Raw genomic sequence first — 23,631 nt, 5'->3', positions numbered from 1 at the left:
AAAGAGAAGAACACATCTAACTAAGGTGCAATGTAGATTGAGCATAATGGCTATTTCTCTAGAACATATATGTCAAACTCAAGGCCCGCGGGCCAAATCCGGCCCGCGGTGGAATTATCTTTGGCCCGCGAGATAATATCTAATTACTATTAAAGCTGGCCCCAGTAATCGAAGCGCCTATGGCGTATGATATGGCTAATGCTGAGTTTATTCAGGTACCAGGTTTTCAGGGTTTTTAGTGTTTATTCGGCAGTCTTGCTCGGCAGTCTTCTTCATAAGAAATGGAATTTGTAAAGTGAAACACTTTGTAGTTATAGCAGAGACTGAGACACATGAGAGCAGGCTGAAAAAACGGAGGCAACGAAAGCTGCGTTCGCACGCGTCCGACTGATCCGGCCCGCATGAAGCTGCATTTTGCTCAATCCGGCCCGTGACCTAAAATGAGTTTGACACCCCTGCTCTAGAAGTACATTTAAATAGTTAGCTTAGTTTTGTCGTGGCCTTGCTAAATTGTGGTACTATATTCTGTGTCCTGGGGCCAATATTTGCTCTTCAATAAACATCATAAATGTAGATTACTTGACCAGTATCACATTGCTGTTTGAGGAGCTTTCTGCGTACAAATCAATTTCTTCTTTGCCAGCATGACAACAGTGACTACAGCACAAAAGCAACTCATTGACTGATGAAGCTGTCGGGAGAACTTCTTCCCCTCTGCCATCAGATTTCTGAATGGATAATGAATCGACCAATGAACACTATCTCACTACTTTTGCTCTCTTTTTGCATTACTTATTTACTGTATCTTTAAATAAAGATATACTTCTTATTGTAATTTATAGTTATTTATGTATTGTACTGTACAGCTGCCACAAAACAAAAAATCTCGCGATGTACGTCAGTGATAATAAACCTGATTCTGATTCTGAATGCTCCAGCTCATCCTGAAAATCAAAAGAAAACTGCAGATAATGGAAATGTGAAATTAAAAAAATACTGGAAGTTCAGACAGCATCTGTATGGAGAGGAGCAGAGTTAACATTTCAGGTTGAAGACAACATTTCTGTCTGATCTGCCAATTGCCTTCATTTCCCGCTTTTACTTTGGCATGTCCTGAATCGAGATTATTGTTACATCGGTTTATTACTGCCACATGTACCAAGGTGTAGTTGGAAGTGTTATTGATCTTACTTAGAGATACAGTAACAGGCCCTTTTGAGTCCACACCACCCAGTTACACTCATGTGATCAAATTCATGGAAGAACGTACAAACCCCTTACACACAGTGCTGGAATTGAAACCCGATCGCGATTGTGGCGCTGTAAAATGCTATGCTAACCACTGCGCTATATCACCACACTACCAGGCCAACATAGCGTGCCCACAAGGTACTAACCGTAAACCGTACATCTTTGCAATGTGGGAGGAGACCAGAGCACCCAGAGGAAACCCATGTGATCATGGGAAGAATGTGAATAGCGGCAGGATTGACACAAGGTGATTGGTGTTGTAATAGTGTTCCGCTAGCCGCTACTATACTGTGTCGCCCCCTTTGTTTTACATGCCGTCCAAGCAGATTATCACATCAGTGCATTGAAGCACTACGAGGGAAAACAATAACAAAATCTAGAATAAAGTGCAGTGCAAATAGACAATGAATTGGTAAGCAAGCATGAGGAAATCTGCAGATGCTGGAAATTCAAGCAACACACACAAAATGCTGGTGGAACACAGCAGGCCAGGCAGCATCTATAGGGAGAAGCACCGTAGACGTTTTGGGCCGAGACCCTTCGTCAGGACTCAATAAATTGGTAACTTGTTTTATTATTGTCACATGAACCAAGATACAGTGAAATGTTTGTTTTGCCTGCCATCCATACAGAGACCATTGAGGACACGTTATGTTGGCACTGGAATGTGTGATGACGCTTGCCACCATTTGGCCTCAGCACATCCTGAGGTTAACACAATCAATGAAGGATCCCATCTACCTTCCTTGTGGCTTGTTTGTCCACTCCCTTCAGGGAGGCGGCTACGTAGCATCCACCAGATTCAAAACCTGGGTCCGTACTCGCTGGAGTTCAGAAGGATGAGGGGGATGGATGAGATGAGAAGGATGGAGTTCAGAAGGATGAGGGGGGATCTCATTGAAACCTGTCGAATGTTGAAAGGTCTAGACAGAGTAGATGCAGTAAGGATGTTTCCCATGGTGGGAGAGCCTAGGACAAGAGGGCACGGCCTCAGGATAGGAGGGTGCCCTTTCAAAACAGATGTGGAGAAATTTCTTTAGACAAAGGGTGGTGAATTTGTGGAATTTGTTACCACATGCAGCCATGGAGGCCAGGTCATTGGGTGTATTGAAGGCAGAGATTAATAAGTTCTTGATTGGACATGGCATCAAGGGCTATGGGGAGAAGGCCGGGAACTGGGGTTGAGGAGGAGATAGAAAGAAGGATCAGCCATGATTGGATAGCAGAGAAAACTTGATGGGCTGGATGGCCTAATTCTGCTCCTGTGACTTGTGGTCTAAAACGATTACTTTCCCTCAGCAGTAAGGCTGATGGTCAACACCTCCACCCACTAACCCACAACCCCCACCACCAGCACTTCGTCATTTCCTGTCAGAGTGACCAGTGTACAGACACTCCTGAACCTAGTGCCCCTTTATGAACATACAATCAATCTATGTATATAAGTTACCTATCTATGGAATGGCGAGGTGGAGATATGTCTCTACCAAAAGAGGTGCAAGGATTTCCTTCCCTCTGCTAGCCTGCAGGAAACACTTGGGCAAAGTTTAACACCTGCTTAGCCCACCCCCCACCAATCGGGGTCACGTGAAACCATGGGAGGAGCTGGTGGTGAGTGGTCATATGAGCAGATGGTGTACATCACAAGTTCTGGTTATGCAACCCCTGATGCCAGGCAGACAATCTCCAAAGAGAATTGATAATGGCTGGGTCACCCGTCTTGTAAAGACACTGCCCAAAAGGCGGCAATGGCAAACCACTTCTGTAGAAACATTTGTTGACGTTATATGACACGGGACATAATGATGATGATGTATTTATATTTATTGTGTTTCTTTATTATTGTTTTCTTTATTTTATTGTGTTTTTTGTGCTGCATGAGATTCAGAGTAACAATTATTTCATTCTCCTTTACACTTGCGTGCTGGAAATGACATTAAACAATCTTGATCTTGATTTCACTGTATGTTTTGATGTAGGTGTGATAAATAAGTGAATTTGAATCTGATCTGAACAGGCATCGAGGCAGTACAAGGGAAAACAATAACAACGCAAAGTAACGGTTTACGGAGAAATTGCGGTGCAAATAGACATTGAACTGGCAAACTAGTTCATTATCGTCACCTGTACAGTGAAAAAACGTTGTTTTGCTTACCATCCATACAGATCCTTTCACCGCAACCGTGAACTGAGGTAGAACAGTAACAATGCAGAATAAAGTGTAACATCTACAGCAAAAGTCCATTGCAGGCAGACTATTTGCGCAAAGTCATAACGAAGTAGGTTGTGAAGTCAAGAGTCCACTTTAACCCTCTAGGAATTATTCAAAGGTCTCATAACAGTGCAATATTAGATTGAGTTTATTGTCATGCGCACGAGTAGGGTGAGGTACAGGTACAAGAGAAACGTGTTTACAGCATCACACAGACACGAAGGTTAAGACAAGCTTTATGGTTTCTTTAACCTTTTTTTAAAGCGAAGTGGTCTGTAGCTTCAACGTGGTACAGTACCGACTCTAAAATCGACAGCACAATTAATTCCCGAGGGAGGTTTGCAAGGGAAAGGGTTAACAACACCCAGGAACCGCTGATTGGTTGTCTCGGTGGGAAAACGTGATTGGTCCTCACCCTCCTCAGGGTAAGCTGATTGGTCGCGGGCCGGGGTACAATAGACTCCCTCTCTCCTCAAGCCTCAAATATCAACTTCATTCAAGTTTTTTTTAAAACAATATATTTGTGTATTCAGCTGCTGAGCCGGCAACTTGACATCTCCGCGGCTTCCTGCAAGCAGTAACTTTTCACATTATTTTTAATTTTGCAGGAAACTAGGTATCAAACAAGTTGTAAAGGAACTGACTGGCCAAGATAAGAACAATTCTGTGAAACCATGATTATTTTACCGGTGTTGGGTCTAATTATTATAGGTTTTAAAATAACCCCAGCGTTAACGTGTCAGTTCCCCACCGACTGGAGACCCCTCAGCGAGGGCTGCAGAGCAGAGCTGGCTGAGATTATAGTCTATGCCCGGGTTCTGGCGATTCACCAGGACATGTACAGCGTGTTCAACTATCTGCCGTGGCAGTACGAAGCCAGACTGTTCTACTCGGCTGAGATAGAGACGCTGTGTGACCAGGCGTGGGGCAGCATGCTGGAGGTGCCCGTCGGATCTCGACTCAACCTCACGGGTTTGGGTTACTTCTCCTGCCAGTCTCACACCGTTCTGGAGAACAACAGTTACTTCTTCTTCCTCAGGTAAAGAAAGAATATGCTGTAGAAAGCTCCCCGGTGTTAAAAATCTAAAACGAGACCTTTGGCATTGTGTTGTTTCATAGTTGATACACTGACTTCCAGAGGACAATCAGGTTAAGGGTATCGAGATGTAAGGGAACGGATGAACTTGTTAGACGTTTTTACACAGGAGTTTAGAAGATCGTAGCACAGTGTCTTAATATTAAGCGTCAAAGGCTAGCGGGAGAAAGCAGGAAAATGGGGATAATAAATCACCCTGATGTGCTTCTTTGTATATACTGTGAACAGCCGCAAGAAAACGAATCTTGGTGACATATATGCACTTTTATAATGAATTTACTTTGAACGTTGAATGGCGGAGCAGACACGACGGGCTCCTATGTCTTATGGTCTGATTAGAAACAGGCTCTTCGACCCACAGTGTCTGTGCCAGCCATTATGACAAGCTAGTAATCCCACCTGCCTGCGGGAGCTCCACATCCCTCCATCCCCTGCCCGTTCATGTGCCTGTCTAATGCCTCTTGCTATTATAACTGATTCTGCCACTAGCAGCCCACTCCAGGCACTCCTGACTCTGTGTACTTAAAAAAAAACTCGCCAAACTCTTTCCCCCCCCCCCTTTCTATCCGGTCCTAATGAAGGGTCTCCGCTCCAAACGTCCATTCACGCTGCCTGACCTGCTGAGTTCCTCCGGCACTGTGTGGGATTTTCAGCATCTCCAGAATCTCTTGTATAGCAAATCTCCTTTAAATTTTCACCCTTTCACCCTAAGTTAGTTTATTATTGTCTCGGGTACTGATAAACTGTGAAAACTTTGTTCTGCATGCCAATGCAGATAATTTCATCTCATCAGTACATCGTGAAAAACAAGAATGGAATGCAGGCCTTAACGCTGTACTTTTTAAGATCTGACATTTCCTCACTGGCAACAGACTATATCCATCTACCGTATGTATAATGGTAATGTTGTATCAAGTCACCACTCATCCTTACAGTGCTCTAGAGAAAACAATATAAGTCTGTCTAACCTCTCCTAGAAAAAAAGATCAACTCCCAATTCCCTGTGACATGACTGATACTGTGATTCTATTTTCCCTCCTGACGGCTGGGAGAGATTTAACGGGACCTGAGGGGAGGTTTTTTCACACACAGGGAGTGTATACATGGAATGAGCTGCCAGGAAAAATGGCAGAGGCAGAAACAACTAAAACGTTCAAAAGACACTTGGAGAGGTACGTGGTTAGAGGATATCCAAATCAGACTCAAATTTATTATCACGGACTCATATTGTGAAATTTGTTTTGCGGCAAATGAGGCACAAAATTGCAATGTTTAAATTGCATAAATGACGTAAAAAGTTACAATAAGAAATACAAAATACAGCAAAAAGTGGGTCTGTGGTCCTTTGGTTCTAAAATATTGAGTGTGTCTTCAGGCTCCCTCCCGATGGTAGTAATGAGAAGAGGGCACATCTCGAATGGTGATGGTCCTTAATGATGGATGCTGCCTTCCTGAGGCATCATCTTTTGAAGATGTCCTGGACGCTGGGGAGGTTAGTGGAGCTGGCTGACTAGGACCCTCTGCAGCTTCTTCTAACCCTGTGCTTGGATTCTCCGTTCTAGAGGTGTTGCAGCCTGTCAGAATGCTCTACACAGTTCATCTGTAGAAATTTGCCCGTCTTTAGGCGGCATACCAAATCTCCTCGAACTCCTAATAGCTGCTGGTGTGCCTTCTTCAATATTGCATCAATACGTTGGGCCCAGGATAGATCTTCAGCGATGTTGACACCCAGGAACTAGAAGCTGCCCACTCTTTCCACTGCTGACCCCTCAATGATAAATGGGCCAAATGCAGGCAAATGGGACTATCTTGGTCAGTATGGAAGAGTTGGGCTAAATGGCCTTTTGTGCACTGTTTAATACTATAGCTCTGAAAACAACTATGCCTGTTTAAACCTTAATTCTTGTCAACAAACTACTCCTACATAAGCCATCTGAAAAATCTCAGTGCAGGCTGAACAGCCAGATATAAAATGACAGTTTAGCCTGCTTATTTTTCTAATCTCGGTTTAAATCTCCCCACTTCTAGTTCTGACCAGAGATGCATGTTTAGTTGACTCTCTGTTGCCTTTGCTAGAAGTTATTATCATTATCAAATCAGGTTTCTCAATAAAGCTTCTTTTTTTAAATATCAAAGCACAATTTCTTCACAGAAAATTCTGCTTTGTAAATGGAGTTAACTCTGTGTTTTGGTGGATCTCCATTCACAGGAATACAGGGGAATGTAGAAAAGTACGGTAAGGAACAGGCACTTCAGTCCATAGTGTCTGCCAGCCATTATGTCACTCTAAACTATTCCAATCTGCCAGCACATTTATGGAAGAGGCCATTCAGCCCATTGTGTTTCTGAGTTTGAATAGCAGGTTCTCTTTGTTCCTTGGGTCATAAAGTCCTCACTGCCTAACCCTTCCAGTTCTATAACCCTGCAGGTCATGACTTTCCAAGCACACCCCAAGTGTGACGAAGGGTTCCAGGTCTGTCTCCACTACCCTTTCAGGCAATGAGTTTCAGAGCCCCACCACCTCTGGGTTGGGTGAGTTAAGTGGATGGGGAACATTTCATCTCACTTCCTCCCCCATCCAATCCTTCAACTCATCATTTTAGATGTCTTCTTCCTCGATTTTGACTGTGCTGGTATGAGGAAATATGTCCTTCCCCACTTAGTCTGCCATAAACGTAATCATTGTAAACATCTGAATTATGTCTCTAACTTCTCATCACCAGTCCCCTCCATTCCCCCTTCCCCCACTTAGCATTTCCTTATCTCTCTGGCCCCTTTATCTTCCCTTTTTCCTCCCCTGCCCTCATGAGCTGCCCCCCCCCTTCATTTTCCTCCTGGTTCTACACCTCCCTCCCTTTATTCTATAGTCTGCTGTCCTCTCCTATCACATTCCTCTTTCTTCAGCCCTTTACTTCTTCCATCCATCAGCTGTCAGCTTCTCACATCATTCCCTTTCTTCCCCCATCTTCACCCTTTTGCCTTCCTCCTCTCAGGTGGACTCACTCGTCACCCAGCAGTTCGTCCACCTCTACCTCCCCTTCCCTTTTATTCTGGATTCTTCCCCCTTCTTTTCCAGTCTTGATGAAGGGTCTCAGCCTGAAACAGCAACTGTCCATTTTCCTGGGCTGACCAGTGAAGCACGAATTGAGACTCTTCTCTTCCAAAGAAACCAGCCGCCTATCCCATGTTTCCACAGGGCTGCAGTTTTCCAGTCCTGGGACCACCTTTGTAAATCTCTTCCGTGTCCTTTCTATTCAGATTCAGTTTGTATACATTGCAACATGCAGTCAAATGCATTGTTTGTTTTAACAGGTGACACAAGTTGAGAATGTGCTGGTGGCAGCCTACGAGTGCTACCCCACATTCCAGTGCCAATGTAGAACACCCACCATGTTCAGTGGAACAACACAAGCAGCGACAACAGCAGAATACTGTAACACAAAAGAAAACAAACAACTGCAAAACAAGTCACTTTCCCACTCTCCCACCCCTTCAGGCACTGACACACACAGACAGGTCTCCAGTCCCAGGCCAGGCCATATCTCTGTCTCATTGTTGGGGAGTCTATTCGGAGAATCCGTGACTATTCCCAAGCAGAGTATGGCTACTTGTCCTGACCTGTCCCTGCCTGAGTTCTCTGTCAAAGTAATCCATGCTTGCACTTTCCACAGAAGCTTCCTCTTTCCATCCATTTATCCAACTCATTTGGGAGTTTTCTGTTGAACCCCCTTCCATCGCACGTTGGGGTGGAGTATTTTGGGTCACTTTTGCCACACAGTTTAAATCAGTCACATTATGCTGCCGTTGGAAGCAGTTTCTCCTTACTGGTGCTTTATCAAAACTCTTTCAGGTTCCTCCCTCAGTTACAAACACTGAACATCAGACTCCCGGTACGTACCAATGAGTGTTTGCACACCGACAGGTTAGATAAGGGTGGATTTATCGGTTACTGCGGGGCTGCACACACTTTCTCTGGGTGGGAACTGGGCAAATAGGACCATAAGACAGGAGCAGAGTTAGGCCATTTGGTTCACTGAGTCTGTTTCACCATTCCATCATGGCTGATCTATTTTCCCTCTCAACCCCATTCTCCCGCCTTCTCCCTGTGACCTTTGATGCCCTTATTAAGAACCTATCAACTGCCACTTTAAATATACCCCATGACTTGGCCTAAACAGCTGTCAGTGCCAATGAATTCCACAAATTCACCTAAAGAAATAGCTCCTTGTCTCTGGTCTCAAGGGATGCCCTTCTATTCTAACGTCATGTCCTCTGGTGCTAGACTACCCCACTATAGGAGCCATCATCTCCACATCCACTCTGTCTAAACCTTTCAATTTTCAATAGGTTTCAATCAAATGTCTCCTCATTCTTCTAAATTCCGGTGAGTACAGGCTCAGAGCCATCAAACGCTCCTCAAATGTTAACCCTTTCATTCCCGGGATCATTCCTGTGGGTCTCCTCTAGACTCTCTCCAATGCCATCAGATCTTTTAGATAAGGGGCCCCAAAGATGCTTACAATTCTCCATGAGGTCTGTCCCAAGGTCTTGTATAGCCCCAGCATTACATCCTAGCTTTCATGTTTGAGTCCTCTCAAAATGGATGATAACATTGCAGTTGCCTTCCTTACTACTTATTCAGTCTGCAAGTTAAATTTGGAGAATCTTGCATGAGGACCTTCGCAATTCTGATTTTTGTGTACGTATGTTCTCTACCCACCCTAACTCGCGGCACAACATTTGAGGAGCTGGGTAGAGATGAGCAGCACGGGGCAGACTCATTCACTGGGTCGTTGGAGTCGCTGGTCTCAGCTCTTCCCACCCCTGCTTGCTCTCCTGTCACCACTCTATGATCGGCTCCCACACACTGTGCTGGTTCATTCCCCACTTACTATCATATCTGCTTCCACCACCTCCTCTGGCAGCCCATTCCAGACACCAGCAATTCTGCGAAAAAGAAGCATTGCCTTGCACAGCCCCTGCACGGGGGTGCACCAGGATGACAGACTTGAGCGGAAAACCAACACAGAGGCTGTGTACAAGAAGGGCCAGAGATGCCTCTACTTCCTGAGAAGACTGAGGTCCTATGGAGAATGCAGGCCTCTCCTTCACATGTTCTACCAGTCTGTTGTTGCCAGTACAATCTTCAAAGCAATGGTGTGCTGAGGCAACGACATCAACATGGGTGATGCCATAGAACTAAGGACCCTATGGGAAATCCTGGCAATTCTGGACAATGTTTCTCACCCTCTACATGCCACCTTGGCTGAACAGAGGAGCATTTTTAGCAATAGACTAAGACAACTGTGCTGCTCCAAAGACTGCTATATGAGATCGTTCTTACCCTCGGTCATTAGGCTCTATAATGAGCCATCCTATAGCTGGGGAAGTGATGGCCCCCCCCCCCCCCAATTAGGCTGTTTGATGTAACTTATTTTTTTATTCTTTCTACTTCTCTTCTAATATTTATATATCTGCGCATTTGTAATGCTATCGTGACACTATAATTTGCTTTGGGATCAATAAAGTATCTATCTATCTATATAAATTTAAACTTTCATAAACACAAGATTCTGCAGAGTAATACACACAAAACACTGGAGGAACTCAGCAGGTCAGGCATCATCATTGGCAGGAATAAGCAGTCAAGACCCTTCATCAGGCTTTAAAAATCCCCCTCCCTCACCTTAAACCCCCACCCTCTTATATTTGGCATTTCCACCCTGACGAACAGGCTTTGATCATCTACTCTTTGTACGTCTCTCAGAATTTAATTTTGAGTCACCCCATCAGTCTCCAAGGCTCTGGAGAAAGCCAACCAAAATAATCCTGGTTGTGAGCAGTTCTGGGGAAGAGTGGTAACTCAAAAACTGCCTTACCATATGACCTTCCCTTAACCCTCGCTGCTCTCAGGAGGACAACCAGATATTCTCCTGTCTGTCACATAACAATTTGAGGAAATGATCTTTATTTACTCTGTCCAAGGACATTAAACTCTCTGACAGAATGGGGCCCATAATGGAACAGAATACTGAGGCTAAAGGATGGAAAGCATAAACACAAGAGATCCTGCAGATGTTGGAAATCCAGAGCAACACACACAAAATGCTGAAGAAACTCAGGGACACAGGCAGCATCAATAAAGGAGAATAAACCGTCAGTGTTTCAGGCTGAGATGCTTCATCAGAACAGGAAAGGAAGGGGAAATAAGCCAGACTAGAAGGTGGGAGGGAGGGAAAGGAGTTCAATTGGCAGGTCATAGTTGCTTTTCAGAATGGACACGTGGCTGTGGTAATGAGTCTGGGTAAGCACATGGCTGAAGTGTTGGAGTTCAAAGTTTAAAATAAGTTTTTTAACATGCTACATATATGTTACCATATGCTGTACCACCCTGAGATTTATTTACTTGTGGGCATTCGGAGTAAATACAAGAAGCACAACAGAATCAATGAATAGCCGCCAATAGGACGGACAACAACCAATAAGCAAAAGACAACAAACTGCAAATACAAAATGATTTTAAAAAATAAAATAATATAATAACTAAATAAGCAATTAATATCAAGAAAATTAGTTGTAGAGTTCTTGAAAGTGAGTCCATAGGTTGTGGAATAAGTTGATGGGCAAGTGAAGCTGAGAGCAGTTATCCCCTCTGGTTCAAGAGCCAGACGGTTGAGGTTCCTGAACACTGACTGTTCCTGATCCTGGTGGGGTGGGTCCTGAGGCTCCTGTACCTTCTTCCTGATCGAGCAGTGAGAAGAGAGCATGACCTGAATGGTGGGGATCCTTGATGATGGAAGCTGCTTGCCTGCTCTGTGTAGGTGTGTTCAACGATGGGGAGGGCTTTACCAGAGATGGACTGGGCTGTGTCTGCTTTTTTTTTTTGAAGGCTTTTCCATACCAAGCCATGATGCAACAGTCAATACACTTCCCACCACACATCTATGGAAGTTTTTCCAAAGTTTTAGATGACATGCCAAATCTTCACAAACTTCTCAGGAAGTAGAGGTGCTGCTGTACTTTCTTTGTAATGGCATTTAGATGCTGGGCCAAGACAGATCTTCTGATATGATAACACTAAGGATGCCAACCCTCTCCACCTCTGATCCTCCAGTGAAGATTGGTTTACGGACTCTGGTTTCTTCCTCCTAAAGTCAATAATCAGCCCCTTCACCTTGCTGATACTGAGTAGGAAGTTGTTGTTGTGGCACCACTCAGCCAGATTTTCAGTCTCCCTCCTATATGCTGATTCATCACCTTCTTAGCTTTGGCCAACAACAGTAGTGCCGTGAGCAATCTTAAGTATGGCATGGGAGCTGTGCTTATCCTCACAGTCATAAGTATAAAGCAAGTAGAGCGGGGGCTAAGTACAGAACCTTGTGGTGAATCTATGCTGATGGTGATTGTGGAGGAGATGTTGCCAATCTGAACTGACTGGGACAGGCAAGGAAGAAAATCGAGGATCCAGTTGCATAAAGAGGTATTGTGGCTTGGGTTGTTGAAGCTTATTGATTACTTTTGAGGGGAAGATGGTACTGAATGCCAAGCTGTAGTCAATGAAGAGCTTTCTGATGTATGCTCTTACTTTGTACAGATGCTCCAGGGTTGAGTGAAGAGACAAAGAAATGACATCAGTTGACCTGTTGTAATGGTAGGCAAATTGAAATAAATCCAAGTTGCTTCTCAGGCAGGAATTGTTATTTGAGATATTGTGGAATGTGTTTTATCACCAGCCTCTCAAAGACACTCCATCACAGTGGATGTAAGTGCTACCAGATGACAGTCATTGAGGCAGGTTACCATGTTCTTCTTAGGCACAGGTATAATTGAAGCCTTTTGACGCAGGTGGGTACTTCAGACTGCTGAAGGAAGAGTTTAAAGGTAACGGGGAACTCTTCTGCCAGTGATCAGCACAGGTCTTTAGTACTCAACTAGGTACCCCGTCTGGGCCAGATCCTTCCTGTGGGTCACCCTCGTGAAGGATGCTGTCATGTCAGCCTCAGAGATCACAGGGTCATCAGGGGCTGTCGAAGTTCGTGTTCTGATGGTCAAAGAAAGCATAAAAGGCATTGAGTCTATCTGGGAGTGAAACTTGTTGTTTCCTATGTCACTTGCTTTCACTTTGTAGGTGGTGGTGATAACATTCAAGCCCTGACACAGCTGTTGAGCATCACTCAGTGTTTCAAGTTTGGTCCAGACTTGATGTATCTTGCCTGTTTAAAGGGCTATACCTGCATGCTTGAGAGTTAAGTTCACTGAGTCCTTCAAAAGATCATGAAATTGCTTGTCCACCAAGGTGGTTCAAAGCTACATTACTGAAAGGGAAATTACAGGCTGCAGATTGCAGTGAGAGTAGGTCGGGAGAAGTATATTTATCAGCTTTGGAAGCTGCTTACAGTGCATTGCAGTGTTTCACCAGTGTCATCTTGCCAAATCAGCAGAGATCACAGAGGGGGAGTAGTGAGAGAGGGTCTCACTGAACTCTCATTGGAGAAAAGGCTTAAACTTCTTTAGGGTGGGGATACCTTGAAGAGATTTCACAGTGGAGCAGCACATTGATGTTTAGTGCGGCTACCAGCAAACAAGAAACGGCACACCCTGACGCCTTTCAAATCATTCTCATGGACTTCACTGAAGCTTGTTTGAAGAAATCTCTACCCGATTATCAGCAGCATATTTGCAGCACCAGGGGTCCTAGCATACTTTGTCCCTAAATCCAGTGACCTCAAATACTACTTTGAAAGCATTCTTAACTGGTCCCCCAAAGACTCGACCGTATACTCCCAGATCACTCGCTCTGAAATAGTGTAATAAATTTATTTTGTCTCTCTTAATTCCTCATAAGAAAGTGTATCACTTTTATATTTTTCTTCGGTCTAAGTCTTCCTGGTCAGTCGCTATTCCTCTTATTTGCACAATTGCAAAGATTTAGGCCATTTGAAATCTTTGTCATGTAGGCATCAATATTGAAATCTAGGCCATTAATCTATATCAAGACAGCAGTGGTCGTAACAATAACTTCAGGAAATAATTTTAAATAGTTCCTTCCCTTTCAGATAAAAAACAACACAGTTTTCTGGCTCTCTTTCAACTTTACAGCTGAGGTTTTCCAGGGATTATATCTCTAATTTCTTCCACAAAGCACTTTTCCTGGAATGAATTCTTATTCTGTTCAGTGAGTAGACACTTCCTTTCTTTTAGTTGCTACATAGATAAATACAAACACAGGAGATTCTGCAGATGCTGGAAATCCAAAGCAACACACACAAAATGCTGAAGGAACCCAGCAGGTCAGGCAGCATCTATGGAGAGGAATAAACAATTGACGTATTTGGGTCGAGACCCTTTATCAGACTGGAAAGAGTGGGGGATGAAGCCAGAAAAAGAAATTGAAGGGAGGGGAAGGAGTACAAGCTGACAGGTGGTAGGTGAGATCAGGAAGGCGGGCGGGTGAAGGACAGGACATGAAGTGAGATGCTGGGAGGTGATAGATAGAAATGATAAAGGGCTGAAGAAGGAGAGGACAGTGGTCCAAGGGAGAAAAGGAGGGAGATGGCGAACCAGGAGGAGGAAGGGGAAGGTGAGGGGCAAGTCGTGAGGGCAGTGGAGGAAAAAGGGAAGACTGTGTGTCTTCAGGCTCCTGTGCCTCCTCCCTGCTGATAATAATGAGAAAAGGACATGTCCCAGTGGGTGAGGGTCCTCAGTGATGCATGCCATCTTCTTGAAGGAAGGCTTTTTGAAGATGTCCTCAGTGGTGGGAGGACTGTGTCCGTGATGGAGCTGGCTGTATCTACCACCCTCGGAAGCCTCTTTTGATCCTGGAGCCTTCAGCTCATGCTGTAAAGAGTTACACTAACTACTATGCTGCCATGCCACCATGGAGTATAAGACGACAAGAGGCATAGATAGAGTGGACACCCCAGTGACGTCTTCCCAGAGCTGTAATGGCTGATATATGGGGGCATAATTTTAAGGTGATGAGCGGAGAGTATGGGGAGGGAGTGGTTGTCAGAGGTAGTTTTTTTTTCACAGAGAGAGTGGGTGTATGGAACACTCTGCCGGGGAGGTGGTAGAGGCAGACACATTTGGGATATTTAAGAAGTTCTTAATTAAGAACATGGATGACAGAACAATAGGGGACTATGTAGGAGGGAAGGGTTTGATTGATCTTAGAGTAGGTTAAAAGCTCGGCTCAACATCGTGGGCTGAAGGGTCTGTACTTTGATGTAATCTTCTAAGTTCTGAAAAGACTGACGAGAGACCAATGTGCAAAAAAGATGTGCAAGAAAAAAACAAGAAAACAAATGAAACTGTGAACATGGATTCTAAAGAGTCCTTGAAAGTGACCCTGCAGTTTGTAAAATCAGTTCAGAGCAGTGGCGACTGAAGTTACCGACACTGGTTCAGGAGCTCGATGGCTGTAGGGTAATAACTGTACGTGAATGGTGGTGTGGGACTGAAGGCTTCTGTACCTCGCGCCTGATGGTAGTAGCGTGAAGAGAACATGGCCTCATTGGTCTGGGTCCTTGATGGATTGAACTCCATCCGCCAATTCTCAGCCCAGCACTGCATTCTGTCATGCCTGGGGGTCCAGAGCATTCAGAGAAAGCCATGCATGTTTGAGTGGAGCCACATGTAGGCAGGAACTGTAGAGTGCAACGGGCTGCCTTTCTGATGAATAGTAGTGAACCGGCTGTATTTTACGATAGTCTAAGACATTTTCTGACGTGGATTTGCAAATGATCAGATTTACTGAACTGTATATTCCATAAGACCATATGACCAGCAGGAGCAGGGTTTAGGCCACTCAGCCTATTGAGTTTTCTCCACCATCCCATTAAAGTTGAGATGATTTTCTTCTCACCCCCTTCCTCATGCCTTTCCCCAGCTTGCACGATGGTTTTCAACTTGTGTCCCCTATGTTGTAATCCTAACAATTAAATTTAAAATGTAAAATATCTAAAATAGAGCACGTCAGGCAGCACCAGTTCGAGAGGGAATCTGTGGCCAATGAGGCATTTTTGGCTCTTTTATTATCCACAGTCGTCAGGTACAACATAGATGAGACACAAGAGACAGATCAAGAACTTATCGGGGAAGTTGATGAGGCCAATGTGGGACCTATGGACTTTGCTAGAAGAGTGATAGGTGGAGCTTGACTTGCTGTGCTGTTTGCCACGTTATGCAGTCATTCTGCTCTTTATGTCCCTCTTGGAGATTAGGTAATTCGTGCCTTCCCAGATCCCCCCTTCAAGATGGGTGGCATGATAGCTTTGTGGTTTGAGCCAGCTGTAAGACTGGGGCTGAAATCCTATCGCCATCTATAAGGAGTGTGCAGGTTCTCCATGTGACCACGTGGATATCCTCCGGTTTCCTCCCATATTCCAGAGATTGACAGGTTAGGGTTAGGGAGTTGTGGCATACTGCATTGGCACCGGAAACGTGGTGGCACTTGTGGGCTCCTCCCCAGCATATTCTCAGACGTTGATCATTGACGCAAATGATTCATCTCTCTCTGTTTTAACGTACATGTGTCAAATAAACCTGAAGCCAAAGGCTTGGGCCTAAAATTCCCATGAATCACTGAGGTGGTATATTTGTTCAAAAAGTCATTTTCTCTGAATTTCTGTAAATCTCTTCCAGTGATGGAGCACAGGATAGGACGTTGGATTCAGGAGACTGGAGTTGGGCTTGAGGGTGATATGACCCACTAATGATTCAGATTATTTAATTCTTAGATTAGACTGTTTAATTGCTATTTTCTTTTAACAAATAATTGCTTGCATTTGATGTAATTATTTGTGCATGTAACTGTTTAGTATGCTTCCTGGTGAGCACAGTGTGTATATTCATTTGTTCAGTGTGCCTGCTAGTGGTTACCTTTTTATGATTCTGGAAAGCTCTGGAAGATTCTCTGACGCTGTATTATTTGAATAGTAGTGATCTTGTTGTCTGCAAATTTGAATGGAATGTTTCTTATTTATGGTGTATTAAAAGAACTGTCCCAGATTGGGTGCCATCATCTTCATATTCTTCTGCATCTTCCTCTCTCCAATGACTAGACCTCTATTCCTGTCTGTTTCCAACTTTCTTTGTTTTGTTTATGCTTAATGAAATGATCGTGAAGCCACAACTGTTGCACCTTTTTCCTGACTTCTGAAAGAACTTGGGATTAAAAACCTCAGAATTCAACACCACCCAATAGATTTGGTTGAGCATAATCAACGCATGTAGCTGGGCAAGTTGACCTTGTTTCACTTCTGCCAATGGATTAGGACTTAGCAGTGATGCCATTACCGATGCCTCTCCAATATTCTAAAGTACTTGCTCTGAGTTATTTATGAGTTGGATGAAAGAGTAGAATTGTTACTTTCCAATTTTCTTGTACTTTGACATTCGTAGGCTCGCTTCTATTTTTATAAATATAAAAATAAGCTTTACTTGTCACATGTACATTGAAAAATCAAAACATACAGTGAAATGCATAATTTGCATCAAATCAAATCAGTGACAGTTGTGCCGGGAGCGGGTCTGCAAGTGTTGTACACTTTGACGCCACCATAGCATGCCCACAACTTGCTAAGCCTAACCTTGCAACTTTAGAATGTGGGAGGAGGCTGGAGCACCCAGAGAAATCCCACACAATCACAGGGAGAACGTGGAGACTCCATACAGACGGTTGTGGGAATCGAACCCCGATTGATCATTGGTGCAGTAAAGCAATTGTACTAACCACTACAATACCATCCTATATAATCACCTCAGTAAGTGTAATTGTTCAGTGAATTTTCCAATAATCGTAGCCTAGCTGATTCTGTATTTCTAGAAGCTTCTCAGTTTTTCCATTGCAGGTGTCATGCCACCTAAATCTGGCTATTTTGTAGGTTAACTGTTGTCACTTGTCTTTATAGTCGGAGCTGGGGTTGAAAGAGGATGACCGTGCCTTTTTTGTGGTCAAAGAAAAATTTATCCAGTAAAGTTCTTCCCACCATTGAGAGCATCTACAAGGAACAGTTTTGCAGCAAAGCAGCATCCATCATCAAGGACCCCAACCATCCAGGCCGTGCTCTCTTCTCTCTGCTGCCATCAGACAGACATACTTTATTGATCACGAGGGAAATTGGGTTTCGTTACAGTTGCACCAACCAAGAATAGAGTAGAAATATAGCAAAATAAAACCAGAAATAATTAAATGATAACAAGTAAATTATGCCAAGTGGAAATAAGTCTAGGACCAGCCTATTGGCTCAGGGTGTCCCAGGGAGGAGTTGTAAGGTTTGATGTAAGGTTTGATGGCCACAGGCAGGAATGACTTCCTATGATGCTCAGTGTTACATCTCGGTGGAATGAGTCTCTGGCTGAATGTACTCCTGTGCCTAACCAGTACCGGGTACATTATGAAGTGGATGGGAGACATTGTCCAAGATGGCATGCAACTTGGACAGCATCCTCTTTTCAGACACCACTGTCAGAGAGTCCAGTTCCACCCCTACAACATCACTGGCCTTGCGAATTAGTTTGTTGATTCTGTTGATGTCTGCTACCCTCAGCCTGCTGCCCCAGCACACAACAGCAAACATGATAGCACTGACCACCACAGCCTCGTAGAACATCCTCAGCATCGTCTGGCAGATGTTAAAGGACCTCAGTCTCCTCAGGAAATAGAGACGGCTCCGACCCTTCTTGTAGACAGCCTCAGTGTTCTTTGACCAGTCCAGTTTATTGTCAATTCATATCCCCAGGTATTTGTAATCCTCCACCATGTCCACACTGACCCCTTGGATGGAAACAGGGGTCACCGGTGCCTTGGCCCTCCTCAGGTCCACCACCAGCTCCTTAGTCTTTTTCACATTAAGCTGCAGATGATTCTGCTCGCACCATGTGTGAGAAAACACATGAAAAAGGAAGCACAAGAGCTATTGGGTTCTTGAAGCAGACGGGATAACTTCACTCACCCCAATACTGAACCGATTCCATACAGTGTGGGCTCACTTTCAAGGATTATCAGATTCATTTATTTATCACATTTGATCGAGGCCCGACTGCTCAAGTGGGTGGACGTCAGTGAGTTGGACCAGTGGGAAGAGTTTAAAAGGAGACAGTTTTTTCTTCAGCGGTTTGATTGGGGAGCATGCCATATGAGAATAGGTTGAGTGAATTCAGCCTTTCCTCCTTGGAGCAGCGGAGGATGAGAGGTGACCTGATAGAGGTGTATAAGATGAAGAGAGGCATTGATCGTGTGGATAGTCAGAGGCTTTTTCCCAGGGCTGAAATGGCTAACATGAGAGGGCATTGTTTTAAGGTACTTGGAAGTAGGTACAGAGGAGATGTCAGAGGTAAAAAAATTTTACGCAGAGTGGTGAGTGCATGGAATGGGCTGCCAGCGGCAGTGGTGGAGGTGGATACGATAGGGTCTTTTAAGAGACTCCTGGATAGGTACATGGAGCTTAGAAAAATAGAGGGCAATGGGTAACCCTAGGAAATTTCTTTCTTTTTAAATCTTTTTATTAATTTTTAAGCAAACATAAATGAAACATGAATACAAAGTGTTTGAGAGTACATAGTTGATAGTTTAAGTAGACATTCAAATATATAATAATCAATATATATAGCCTCCCAAACTCATAGTATTTATGAACAAAAGAAACAAAAAGAAAAAAAAAACCCAAAAAAAGAGAAGAAAAAAAAACACTAACCAACATGGGCCATTGCATAATGTTAGATACATACAGTAGTGCCAATAACTCCGAACCTCCATCCAAATAATTAAGGATAATAAAAGTGAGGTTTAGGAAAAGACAATTTAACTCATATGAAAATGTTGAATAAATGGTCTCCAAGTTTCTTCAAATTTAACTGAAGGATAAAAAACAACACTTCTAATTTTTTCTAAGCTCAAACAAGAGATAGTTTGAGAAAACCACTGAAATATAGTTGGAGGATTAATTTCTTTCCAATTCAATAAAATAGATCTTCTAGCCATTAATGTAACAAATGCAATCATTCGTCGAGATGAAGAGGATAAATGACTATTATCCACCATTGGTAAACCAAAAATTGCAGTAATAGGATGTGGTTGGAAATTGATATTCAGAACTCTTGAAATAATACTGAAAATATCTTTCCAGTAATTTTGTAAACAAGGGCAAGACCAAAACATATGGGTCAATGAAGCAACATCAGAATGACATCTGTCACAGGTTGGATTAACATGAGAATAAAATCGAGCAAGTTTATCCTTAGACATATGAGCTCTATGTACAACCTTAAATTGTATTAGGGTATGTTTAGCACAAATAGAGGACGAATTGACTAATAGTAAAATTTTCTCCCACAGCTCAGTGGATATAAGACAATGAAGTTCTTCTTCCCATTCCTTCTTAATTTTTTCTGATACTTCTGGCTGTATTTTCATGATCATATCTTAAATGACAGCTACTAAACCCTTTTGACAAGGATTCAGAGCTAAAATTCTTTCCGTAATGTCCAATGGACATAGTTTCGGAAAAGACTGTAACTCATTATACAAAAAATTTCTAACTTGCAAATATCTAAAAAAATGGGTTTTAAGTAAATTAAATTTATTAGATAGCTGTTCAAAGGACATAACGCTATCATCCAAAAACAAATCACGAAAACATGTTATACCTTTTGTTTTCCATAAAAGAAAAGCTTGATCCATAAAAGAAGGCCGAAAAAAATAGTTAGATATTATAGGGCATAATAAAATAAACTTATTCAAACCAAAAAATTTACGAAATTGAAACCAAATTCGCAATGTATATTTGACTATAGGATTAGTTATTTGTTTATTCAATTTAGATAAAGAAAAAGGAAGTGAAAATCCTACCCTAGGTAATTTCTGAAGTAAGTACAGTATTGTGGGCCAAAGGGCCTGTATTGTGCTGTAGGTTTTCTATGTTTCTATGTATACATCAAAACATACAGTGAAATGTGTCATTTGCATTAATGACCAATGCAACCTAAGGATGTGCTGGGGGCAGCCAGCGAGTGTTGCCAATCTAGCATGCCCACAATGATCAAGAAGCAACAACAGCAGCAAAATAAACCCCTTTCCTCCCTCCCATCCATCTCATACTCACACACACAGTTCTCCAAACCCAGGACAGGCCACCTCTGGTCCTCCAGCCTTCAACTTCGCTGGTGGACTTGTAGATTCCGGACGTCAACAGCTGGGTCAAAAGTGAGATGAAGTTACTCATTTGTACCTCTGCACCGTGCTTTAGCACCTCACTGGGGAATTTGTCTGACCTGAACCTACTGACAATATAACATAATGCAGCCCCATAGACAACCCATTTCCTCACTGATATCACTGATTGAAGCGTTGTGGGAGACAGAAGCATTAAGACAGCAGGAAATATGCACTGCTGTTGGAAAAGGTCCCCTCACGTGATCCTCTCGCTCTCTTTTTGATGGTGAATGAGAGTCTGTCAGTGTTCGAATCAGGGGACTTGGAGAAGCGATGCAGACATTGTAACATTGGACAACAAGCTGCTGGTCTCCCACTCTCGCAGTTTAAGGACCGTGTATGTTTATATACGGGTGTCCCCGCTTTACGAATGTTCGCTTTACACCGCTTCGCTTTTACAAAAGACCTACATTAGTAACCGGCTTTTGCATTACAAAGAGGATTTTCACCTTTACGAAAGTTTTTCCCATATAAGTTAATGGTTCTTCGCTTTACGCCATTTCAGCTTAAGAAAGGTTTCATAAGAACGCTCTACCTTTGTTAAAGGGGGGACACCTGTATATAAAAGTCTATAGGTTATTGGAAGAGTTCAGTGATGGGGTGAGTGAAGCTGAGCTGAAGTTATCCCCTCTGGTGCAAGAGCCTGATGGTTGAAGGGTAGTAACTGTTCCTGAATCTGGTGGTGCCAGTCCTGAGGCTCCTGTACCACCTTCCTGGTGGCAGTAGCTAGAAGAAAGCATGGCCTGGATGGTGGGGGTCTTTAATGATGGATATTGCTTTCCTGTAGATGTGCTCAATGGTGGTGTTGGCTTTACCTGTGATGCACTGGGCCATATCCACTACTTCTTGTAGGCTTTTCCATACAAGGGCATTGGTGTTTTCATACCAGACTATGATGCAACCAGTCAGTATTCTCTCCACCACATATCTTTAGAAGTTGGTCAAAAGTTTAGATGAAATGCCGAATCGTCACAAACTTCTAAGAAAGTAGAGACTCTGCCATACTTTCTTTGTAACAGCACTTACTGAATGAGCTGGACCCAGAGCAGATCCTTTGAAGTTATAGGACTGAAGAAATTAAAGTTGCTGACCCTCTCCACCTCTGATCCCCTGATGAGGACTGGTCCATGGATGTCTGGTTTCCTCTTCCTGAAGTCAATAGTCATCTCCTTGGTCTTGCTGATATTGTGTGAGAGCTTGTTGTTAAGGCACCACTCAGCCAGATTTTCAATCTCCCTCCTAAATGCTGATTTGTCACCACCTTTACTTTGCCCAATGACAGTGGTGTTGTCAGCAAACTTAAATATGGCATTGGAGCTATGCTTAGCCTCACAGTCATAAGCGTAAAGCAAGTAGAGCAGGGGGCTAAGTACACAGACTGGTGTTGCATCCGTGCTGATGGAGATCATGGAGGAGATGTTGCTGCCAATCTGAACTGACTGGGCCTGCAAGGGAGGAAATTGAGGATCCAGTTGTACAAGAAGGTTCTAAGGCCTAGGACTTGATGTTTATTGATTAGATTTGAGGAGATGATAGTATTGAATGCCAAGCTGCAATCAATGAAGAATATCTTGATGTATGCATCTTTGTTGCCCAGGTTTTCCAGGATTGAAAAAAGAGCCAATGAAATGGTATCTGCCATTGACCTGTTGTGAGTGTAGACAAATTGGTGTGGATCCAAGTTGCTTCTCAGGGAGGAGTTGACATGTTTCATCACCAACCTCGTGTACACCATGGTAGCATGGGTAGCACGGCGGTTAGCATAATGCTTTAGAGTGCCAGTTGTAAAACTGGGATTTGATTCCTGCAGCTGACTGCAAGGAGTTTGTATGTCCTCTCAGTGACTGCATGGGTTTCCTCTGGGTGCTCCAGTTCCCTCCCACGTTCCTAAGAGGCATGAGTTAGGGTTAGTAAGTTGTGGGAATGCTACGTTGTCGCCAGAATCATGGCGACACCTGTGGGCTGTCCCCAGCCCATCTTCAACGTAAACAATGCATTTCACTGTGTGTTTTGTTATCTTGGTGTACATTGGGCAAGTAAATTTAACGTGTGACAAATAATAAATCTAGTAGAATCTTGTACACCTCTATCAAGTTACCCCCCATTCTCCTTTGCTCCAAAGAGGAAAGTCCTCATTTGTCCATTCTCTTCTCATAAGACATGCTCTCTCTTCCAGGCAGCATCCTGGTAAATCTCCTCTGCACTCTCTCTAACGCTTCCATATTCTTCCTATAATGAAGTGATCAGAACCTGTAATATAAATATTGTATTAGGAAAATCTTGCATGAAAAAAATTTCCTTATAAAACTGATTTATACTGCTATTTCATCATCGTCTTATTAGTGCTTTACTGTTAGAATTTAATTCTGCTGAGCATCGCGGGCATGCTATGTTGGTGCTGAAATGTGTGGATACTTGTAGGCTGCCCCCAGCTCCTTGGCTGTGTTGGCTGCTCTCACAAGCAATGCATTTCACTGTGTAAATATGATAAATCTGAATATAAAGGTCAAAGGTTCATTTTGTTATTAAAGTATGTATGCGGAATACAGCTCTGAGATTTGTCTTCTCCAGATAGCCATAAAACCATAGAAGTAGTTGAAAGAAAGACATAAATCTGCCCCACCGTATGAAAAGAAAAAGAAACAAAAACTCGCAAACCCCAAACCCCCTCAAGCTCTCCCTCACACAAAAGCTAACAAATTGGAAAATCAAACCTGCAAATCATTATCAAGAAAGAATGGGAGAGAGCATTAAAAAAAAACGTAGAACTGAAAGAGACCAATATGAACTACAGTTAGTTTCAACTACAGTCCAATTCATAAATGTCAGAATTTTGATAACATCTCTGTGGTCAGCAAC

At 43.3% G+C, this 23,631-nt stretch overlaps 1 protein-coding gene across 1 annotated transcript in view; it reads left to right on the top strand.

Moving 5' to 3' along the window:
• Positions 1–3,969: 3,969 nt before the first annotated feature.
• Positions 3,970–23,631, top strand: part of ccdc3a (coiled-coil domain containing 3a) — a 62,796-nt gene continuing 43,134 nt past the window's right edge. The window contains exon 1 of the mRNA XM_073066565.1: positions 3,970–4,502. Within this exon, the coding sequence (XP_072922666.1) occupies positions 4,138–4,502 (365 nt within the window). The 5' untranslated portion in view covers positions 3,970–4,137. The remainder of the gene's footprint in view (positions 4,503–23,631) is intronic.

Source organism: Hemitrygon akajei, chromosome 14 (assembly GCF_048418815.1).
Source record: "Hemitrygon akajei chromosome 14, sHemAka1.3, whole genome shotgun sequence".
Lineage (NCBI taxonomy): Eukaryota > Metazoa > Chordata > Chondrichthyes > Myliobatiformes > Dasyatidae > Hemitrygon > Hemitrygon akajei.
This window is presented reverse-complemented; position numbering and strand designations above follow the sequence as displayed.